We start from the raw sequence: 9847 nt of genomic DNA on the forward strand, positions 1-9847 counted from the left end.
AGAGAGAGAGAGAGAGAGAGAGAGAGAGAGAGAGAGAGAGAGAGAGAGAGAGAATTAAACCCTATATAAAATGATCTACCATCTCAAGTTTGTATTTTCTACCAAGTTTCCCCTTATCTCTCTGCCTCTCCATGCTCACACCTGCTCTCAACTTATACCTAAATTTATATTAAAATTTTGAAATAAATCTAATGCATTTCCATGGGCTTAGGAAATGTCTGAAATACCCTCCATTTCTTCTATATAAAGGCTAGCTTGACAAGATTAGTCTGCAAATAAGCTCATAAGAGTTCGTTATTGTATTAAAAAACTCTAAGCTCCATCATTTGTTCTATAGAGGTCGTTGAAATTTGCAATGGAGCTCTCTCGCAAAATGGTGGCTGCTCTTCTGCTCCTTGTGGTTCTTCTGCCCGCTTTCGGTCTGTTCCTTCACTCCATTATTCATTCCATTTATTCTTTTTTTATTTTTTTCTAAAATAATTTTTACATATAATTTAATTAAAAATATGTAGCAGAGTTCATTTTGCTTTTGAATATGTTGTCATATGAAATCTTCAAAATTTAAATAATATTATTTATAAACTTATTTCAAAATATAGATTTTATTAGAAAAAGTGAAATATTCTTATTTTTCTTTTTTTAATTTAGTCATTAGATTGAAAAGTAATGAATCCTAAAATTACATTTTCTTTATCAAAAATAATACTAATTTTTTAAAATAAGATTATGAATATTAATAATTACAAAATTATTATCATTAATATCAATAATGATAACCTTTATTAAATAAAAAATTAGCATTTTTTTTATAATTTTTTATCATTTAATGAATTAATAAAAAAATAAAATCTTATTATTATAAACAAGTTTGAAAGTTTTTCTTTTTTAATAATTATCATCCGTTTCAAAAAAGATTAAATTTTACATAAAATCTCTCAAAGTGATATTATTTTTTTATGAAAATATGAAGCATATTTTTAAAATTATTAATTTATGTCGTCCCTTAATGAATGAAATTAATTTAAAATTAAAGATAATAGTATTAAATTAATAATATGTTAGCATATTTTCTTAAATAACCATTATTTTTGAAAAAATATTTTGCAATACAATATATTAACATCAAAATAGTATTTACTATTTATAACTTTACAAATTTTATTTTATGAAAGTAAATAAATAAATTGTAAACATAAGATGTAAATAGATATTTTCATGATGACTAAAATGCAAACATGGTTCAATAGGGACGATACAACAGGCAACAGCGAAGAGGACTGTTGCGGAGAAAATTGTCTGTGGGACCACCGTAACATTACCAGGGTGCACCGAGCAAAGCTGTGCGAGTGCTTGCGCAGGTGGCCGTTTAAGCCAACTAAGTGCATTAGCGATGATCAGTGCAAGTGTGGGTGTTAAAATATCAGAAAAAAAAATATTTATTCTGAAATAAGATCGAATGAAATAAAATTTATAATGAATAATTGTCATATGCACCATCTTTGATGTATATTTTTATAGAATGTCCTTTACATTTATGCTTAATTTGTGGTTGATAAAACTATGTTGATGTTTGTATTTAGTGCATTAGTGTGCACTTATCTCATGTGTTTGTATTCATTGTAATGAAATATATTTTATCATAAATTTGCAATTATACCCTTTTTTTTAAAGAACTACTACAATGATTATTTTATTGGCTATACAAATTAAAGATTTCATTTATGACGGCTTTCTTAATGCTTCTTAAAATAATTTTCAAGTATAAAAATTTAAATTTTGTACTAAAAAGATGTTTTAAGAACAGTAAGAAAGTCGTTCCAAACAAAGCATGACGTCTTTCTTACCGTTTTTCAAATCAATTTTTTAGTACAAAATTTAAAAAAAAAATATTCTAAAAAGCTGCTTTAAAAAGTTGTAAGAAAGTCATCCCAAACTATGTCTAAGAGCATGCGTTTTCCTGAACTCAACCTATTTGACGTGAATTATAATCTTAATTGGGCAAATGCAAAGTCTAATTGGAGCTTTTGGGTCAACTAAAACTGGTTTGAAAATTAATTGGGTCAATATTTTAGATCAGAATTCTAACTTTTTGAGTTAGGCCTCTGTCGGATTGTCTCATGGGATCATTTATTGACACCACTACCTCTCTCTTTCAGATTGATTATCTTTAATTAAAACCTCAAAAAATTTCTTTTATGTTCATTATTGCCTCTTTTAAAAACTAAAATTATTGTGATAATAGTCAAAACTCGAATCTCAATCAAAACTTATTTAAATTTTGACTTTGATTTCAAATTGATTCATGAATCAGATTTTTAACTTGAGAAAACTTGTAGCATATGGTAGCTCCCTCTACAAGTAATTTGAGCCATAATTTTACATATATATTTGATAATTATACATCTAAATATCTAATATAAAATTGAGAAAAAATATATTTGAAGTTTTTTTTTTTTTAATTTAATATAAGCATGCGTTTTTTAACTAATTTTAATGAAAAGCCCTATAGCGTAACGTTGCAAAGCGGCTATCTTCTCCGCTTCACAGTGCAAGTCTGGTCCGCTTCCTCCTTCGCCAAATGGCCAAGGCTCCAAATCCCGAACCCCAAAACTCAAACCCCTTACCATCCACCGCCGCCAACACCACCGGCGGGGCCAAATGCTTCGACGTTACCTACCTCCAGACGTTGGACAACGACACTGCCTCTTCGATCCTAGAGTTCCTCGTGCGGCAGCGGTCGATCCCTGAATATGTCGTAAATGCGGTCTTCCTCGCCCTTCCCCTTGTCAATCCAATTTCATCCAGCCTTAAGAAGGCGATCCTCTTCCGGCGACTTGCCTCCGAGTTGGTGCACCGTTCTGTCTCTGAGAAAACCCTAACTATATTCGAGCTCATCGAGGAAGTCGACCGCGAGAATGGCGGCTTACCGCCTTGTGAGTCTATGAAGGCCGCTTACTGTGCCGTTGCATCGTCGTGCACCGCTGCCGCCCTTCGTAAGAATGTGGATGAGTTCCTTGATTCCTTCTATCGGATATGGATACTGCGCATGTGCGACATTGAGAAGTCAGCGGCGGCTTCTTTGATCTCAGAGGAGCTTCGGGAGGTGAGGGATATTTTTTGGGAGGTTGTGAAGGATCCGGAGCTTCAGCCTTTGGTGGTCAGTACCGATTTGGAGGAAACACTGGATCGAGTTCGGGGTTATCTGGAGGAGGTGTGGGATATGGAGCCTTTGTTCCCTGAGGTGGCCGTAGCAGTAGATGACATTGAGGAGATTAGGGCAGATTTGAGAGTTCCAGGAGAGATGAAGGACCCCAGAGAAGGACTATCAGGTTTGAAGAATCAGAGAGTTGGTTTTGCTGAGCCTGCTGAGTTGGAACGTCTTTTAATGAAAGCGGGTATGGAGGCACAAAATAAAATTGTTGAACCTATCGATTCTGATTATGAGTATGATGGTCAGTTGGATCAGGACAAAGGTTTGGAAATCAGTAAGAGTTCTTCTCAACTGCTGAATGCTGGCGAGTTGGTTCTTTTCTCTTTCTAGCGGAAGTCATGTTTTAGCATTGCTAGTAAATTTAGCACTAAGCTCAAAAATATTAATAGATGTTTATTCAACATTGCATCGAGAGTCTAACTTGAGCTTAATATATTAATAGATGTTTATTCAGCCCAAAAACTTAAGCTAATGGGTAAGGCCAACTACTGTATGTTTGCAACAACTATTATTTTCACTTCCGATGTGACATAATTTTCACTTCCAATTTTATTTTAAACAAACCATTGGAAGATCTAGGCTTTACTCTCTAAAGCTTTTGATTAAAAAAAACCTTCCTTTTAATATGACAAATACAAACAATAAACAAAGCACAACTAAGCTTTCAACTTCTAATAGAAACCACTTACAAATTATGTCAAAACAAGACACGACACAACTTAAGACTTACAACAATTTAAGAGAAGACAGATACTGGTGGGGCAAGAACCGTCGAGAGAGAAGAAGAGGTAGAAAACCGAGACAAAGTAGTAGAGTGGAAGGGGAAAGGAGGCTAGCTTGCAAGCTAAAAACACGTAGGTTTCTAAACCAAAAATCATTTCATTCTTTTCTAAAATTGCAGCAAAACAACCCCATTTATAGGGGAAAAACAGCCAATTACTCACATTAATGAGCCACCCCAAACATCAAATAGGACTATAGGAGTCAACACAAAACTTAAGAAATAGCATAGGGAAGGGGAATGGCCAGCACAAAAACCAACAAAAAGCAGTCCTAAATAGCATAGAAGGGGAACAACCAACATAGGAAACCAGAAAAAACAAATTCCAAGCATTTGGGAAACTGAAACCTGTATAAAAACTCAGTAGGAAATCCAACAACCATCAAACAATTTGAATAAAGCATAGAACACCAAACAGTTAGTTTTGCCTACATCAATTCTCCCTGGGTGGAGAAATCTCATCCCCTGATGAGATAGCATTAGAACTTCCATTATGTTCCGAATGCGCCTTTTTTATTCTTGTATCAAAATGTCGTACTTCCTTTGAATCTTCTCTTTTTTTTTCGAATAAACTCGGATTAAGTAGACGCCTCTTATTTTCATATTTTTCTGCACATAAATACATTCGTCTTTGAATTCTGTAAAGTTCGTTCTGCAGAGGATTAGTAGAACATACTTGTGCTGGAACCCAATTTGTGGTTGGAAATTTCTCCTCTGGAATCCAAGGCATAGAAGGCTGACTTTCAAAATCTGTAGGATCAAATTCATCTTGAGACTCCTTTAAATCTTGATTTGAAATTTTAGCTTGTTGATTGATTGGACTATCCACTTTTTTTCTAAAGAAAAATGAAGATTCTCAAAAACCTAAAGCTCTGATATCAAATTTGTGCAACCTAAGAATCCTAAGCCAAGTAAGAGAACACTAGGTATGGAAAAAAAATACCAAACTAGAATTGCAATAAAATAAAAAAAAGACATTCATTTCAATATGAAAAGTACAATAACTAAACAGAACACAACCAAGCTCAACTTCTAATAGAAACCACTTACAAATTATATTAGAACAAGACATGACTCAACTTAAGACTTACAATAATTTAAGAGAAGAAAGATATATGTGGGGCGGGAACCCTGGAGAGAGAAGAAGAGGTAGAAGACCGAGAAGTAGTAGAGGGAAAGGGGAAAAGAGGCTAGCTCGCAAGCTAGAAAAACCCGTAGGTTTGTAAACCAAAAATCATTCCATTCTTCTTTAAAGCTGTAGCAAAACAACCCCATTTATAGGGGAAAAATAGCTAACCACTCACATTAATTAGCCACCCCAAACATCCAATAGGAGCCAACACAAAACTTAGGAAATAGCATAGGGAAGGGAACGGCCAGCATAGCAAAGCAGCAAAAAGCAGTCCTAAATAACATAGGGAAGGGGAACGACCAGCACAGGAAACCAGAAAAAAAACAAATTCCAAGCATTTGGGAAACCGAAATCTTTATAGAAACTCAGCAGGAAATCCAACAACCACCACACAATCCGAATAAAACATAGAGCACCAAACAACCAGCTTTGCCTACATCAAGTATTCTTCCATAACTTCCTTGCATGACTTATAAGTTTAAATTCTCTATAATTATCACAATCATGAACATTTCATTTATTCTTAAATATTGTCATACAAGTGCTTAGTATCTAATTGATTGACATTCCTTGTCTTTAGGATTCTATTGGAAAGATTTGTTAATCTAAATATAGTAATATCATCATATGTTTCGAAGTCTCAAAATGTATCTCATATGAATCTAAAGTTTTACATCATGCATATTCTTCAGGACTAACTTCACTTTAATTTTTAATAACCGTCTAAAATATCTGCCATTGTCATGCATATCACCACAATTTTACCCAAACTCTAGAAGCTTTTGTAGCTATTTGGGTATGGATGAGCATGAATTGTGCCTATACTGAGTACTAACATCTTTTACTAAAGCATATGCAATCGTGATTACATCAGGTGTTGAGAAAGAGCGAGATTCCCTTCTTGATCCAGGAAACAATGCTTCTGAATTACTAGCAGAGAATTCAGAACAAGAATGCAACATGAAATGTAAGGGAAGTAATGGTCAGAACAGAAGGGATAAACTGATTGCTGATTCTGAAATAGGATCTGAGGTCGCTGGCACTAAGGGGAAACAAACAGGTATTGTTTTGAATGAGTATCTCTAACCTTCATGCTAAGGCAACAAAAACCTTTGTCCCTTCTATTGTTTCACTTAAATTGTGGAAAACCTTAGCACAAAGCTCCTTAAATTTCAGTAAGTTAGCAAAGTAGGTTGTGTTATCACGCATCCTTTTTTTTCCATAAATTAGTTGGTATTATGAATTGATACTGCCTAGGATAGCATCTTTACCCTCCTGCAAGCTTTTATGGGTCTTTACTTGCTAAGCATATACCATTCTGATTTTGTCAGATGATGATGAGCAAGCCTTAAAAGCATCTTTTCTGGATCTTCAAAGTATGGTGCGGAACACCCTACTTGACGCATCAAACAAAGCTATTGAGCTACAAGCAGTGAATCCAGAAGAAGCATACAGTGGGGAGTTAAGGGCAAATGATGTTCAGAACAGAAGGGATGAAATTGCGTCTACTTCTAAAATAGGTACCAAGCATACTAGTATTGAGGGAAATGAGAAAATTGCCACGTTGAATAAGCATCAGAAACCTTCATGCTTGAAGGAAAAGGAAGAAAATCAAAATGGGCAGGATGTACGTGCAAAGATGGCTTCCTTGGAGAAGGTTCCTGATATTCCACCTGACGGGAAAAACTACTCCACACAAAACAATAGCAGCTCAGCTTCTCTTCCTAGAGCTAGTCTTATGGAGAGAAACCCAACTGCCCATACATTGGAGGTGCTTTCTTGTCTTATAAAATCTGTGTTTTGTAATTCCATTACGGTTAATGAGTCCTATAGGGAATTCCCTTATCTCTCAAGTACAATAGCATTTCTCTGGTTGCCAAGGAATACACGATCATTTTAATGCAGTTGGTTTTAGTTAATCCAATCCTCATTATTGTCACTTTACTGTCTGATTTGTTATTTCTAATTTCATTTCTTTGAAAGAAAGCATTTATCATTCCCTAATCTTTGCAAATGGTAGACATAGATGACATGTGTTTTAAAATTTTGGTTAATCCAACCTTCATTACTGTCACTTCTTTTTTAACTTTTTTCCTCTGAAAGCATATTTCATAGAAAGTTAATAGCGCGTAAGTTAAATCTTCTGCATCTCTTAGATTAATTTTCTTCATGATCTGGATGCTCTGTGACGCAGGATGCTCACAACCATGATTTTATTTTTATGATATCATCAAAAGTATCATGTTTTACAAACTTTAGTTGTCCTACAAATATTCATTTTTCTCACACCAACTCAGGTACTGAAAATGCCTATTTTTCTTTTGTATTCCTCTACTCTGAATCCTTAATCAAAGTTCTTCAAGAATCTTTGGCTAAAGTTGGTAGGACCCTGAAGGAGGTTTCTCCTCAGGCCCCCTTGAAGGGTTCCGGCAAGGTTCTATCAGTCTCTCACTTCTTATTAGATTTTCCTTCTCTTCTATCATCTTCTGCTATTATTAACTAATAAGATTAGTTTTTGGTCCATCTACTCTTCAAGCAACCCTTATGGGTGCACAAATTTATGTGTGATTATTAAGGCTTTTGTGCTTTGGTTTTCAATTTTCTTTCACCTTCTCTTTGCAAGCAATTATGCTTTGGTTTTTAAGTTTCATGAAGTTTGGTTTCATATGGTCATGAAGTCTTTAAAATTGAATTCCAAGTCTGCATGTGTTTTTTAGTCCGCTGAAAAAGATTTTGAGTTAACTTGAAATTATTTGGATTTTAAGTTGAGTTAGAATTAAGTCCCAATAATCGAATTTGAGTTTGAGTGAAGTTTAACTCGCTAGAACTGTTTGATATCATCCCTACTGAAAGATCTTCCATGCTGGCATGTTTGGATAAACCCATTGGCATCAAGCTCTTAAGAACAGGTTATATGCTGTATTTTGCTTCCATTATTGTGAACAGAAGCAACAAAATTGGCAGGCACATTTTGGAAAGCTTTATTCTGGGATAAATAATTATAATTAGGGTGTCAATATGTTATGATAAATTCATTGTTATCAAGCCTTTTGATTCTATTATTGTGAGTAGAATAGCTCAAAAACTCCAATCGAGCCCGACACGACCATTTTTGAGTTTAGTCGAGTTCAAGTCAACTTGAAAATAATGTCTTAACCTACTTGATTCTTTTTTTTTATATATTAAAAATTCAAATCAAATTGAGGAAAAAAATAAGCTATGGCATCTAAATCGGATAATCATGTCCATTTTTCATTGGGTTGACACTAACTCAACACTAGTTAAGTGTTTTTCATCTTGGGTTAAGCTTTAGTCAAGTTGAGTTCGGGTTGAAATTTTTAACCCATTAAAAAAGTTTGATCCACCTAGACGTTTATTAGGCCGGACCTAAACACCCCTGACCTGTTTTCATGAATTGATTCCCCTAATTATAATAAATAATGACACTGATACAAATTGCTAAATAGCTATTTATGAAACATTCCTGAAATTTAAAACTTGTTTACTTTTGTAACATGAATTTGGTGTTCCATTATTGCTCTTTCGGCTAAATTTCATATGATGGATTTTTCGTGAGCATTTTTTCAAGAATGTTAATTTTGTATGAAGTACTTTATTCTTCACTTGAGCCTTTTTAGTGAATCTACTCGTCTTTTTCGCTCTTATTGTGCATAGCAGATCCAATGCTATCAAATGTTCAATAATTATATGAGAATCTTTGCTTCATTTACAAATATTCTAAATTTAAGCTTCACTGTACCATAATTTTTTAGATTTAGTTGTTGCATTTGGTGCTATGCCATCTCAGAAGTGTTTGATCTAATGATCTTTTGTTTTGCAGTGGACAGATTCACCACGTCCGGAAGGGAGAATTCATTTACATAGCCCAACAAGGGAACCTGTTTCACCTTTGAATTTGATTGGTGATAAAAGATATGCTAAACGAAGGAAAGTGAGGAAATGGACTTTGCTGGAAGAAGAGACTTTGCTAAAGGCTGTGAGAGAGTATGTATTTATTTGAATTGTCTTAGGCTTCGTTTGATATAACTTTTTTATTATTTTCTATATCATCTTTTTAGCAAAAAATTTCTTGTTAAATAATTTTTATACTAGAAAATTATTTTAGAAAGCAGTAAGAAAGTTGTCCAAAACGGAGCCTTAGGTTTTGTTTGGGACAACTTTCTTATTGTTTTCTAAAGCAGCTTTCTACTGCTTTAAAAAGCGGTAAGAAAGCTGTCATAAATGAAGCCTTAGGCTTTGTTTGGGACGGTTTTCTTACTACTTCTTAAAACAGTTTTTTAGTACAAAAATTAAAAAATTTGTATTAGAAAGCTGATTTAAGAAGCAGTAAGAAAATCGTCCCAAACAAAATCATAGTTTGTTGAATATCTTTCTGTAGTTAGACAAACTAGGTGCTAGATTTCTTTCTTTAACCCAGACTTCCTGAAAGCTTAAGCTAGCTTCAGATTTGTTTAGGATGATAAAATTAAAGCTTGAAATCTTCATTTGTGGTATTGATGCTCTTTCTATGATTTGCTTTCCTTTTCATCTCTCAGGCATGGTAAAGGGAACTGGAAAACCATCCTGATTAGTTACCCTAGCATTTTTGAAGAAAGAACTGAGGTAATTTTTTGATAGTTTCAAATATAAAATTCTCATCTTTCTTTGGAATCAGGTTTTATTATCTCTTTTTAACAGGTTGATCTAAAGGATAAATGGAGAA

At 34.0% G+C, this 9847-nt stretch overlaps 1 protein-coding gene across 1 annotated transcript in view; it reads left to right on the forward strand.

The window, feature by feature from the left end:
- The first annotated feature begins 355 nt into the window (after positions 1–355).
- Positions 356–9847, forward strand: part of LOC110094866 — a 9948-nt gene continuing 456 nt past the window's right edge. Inside the window, exons 1-8 of the mRNA XM_028693584.1 lie at positions 356–419; positions 1248–1405; positions 2510–3515; positions 5999–6184; positions 6456–6895; positions 7319–7558; positions 8966–9129; positions 9681–9747. Coding sequence (XP_028549417.1) covers positions 356–419; positions 1248–1405; positions 2510–3515; positions 5999–6184; positions 6456–6895; positions 7319–7558; positions 8966–9129; positions 9681–9747 — 2325 coding nt within the window. The remainder of the gene's footprint in view (positions 420–1247; positions 1406–2509; positions 3516–5998; positions 6185–6455; positions 6896–7318; positions 7559–8965; positions 9130–9680; positions 9748–9847) is intronic.

The sequence above is a fragment of the Dendrobium catenatum genome, unplaced genomic scaffold (genome assembly GCF_001605985.2).
Source record: "Dendrobium catenatum unplaced genomic scaffold, ASM160598v2 fragScaff_scaffold_323, whole genome shotgun sequence".
Classification (NCBI taxonomy): domain Eukaryota; kingdom Viridiplantae; phylum Streptophyta; class Magnoliopsida; order Asparagales; family Orchidaceae; genus Dendrobium; species Dendrobium catenatum.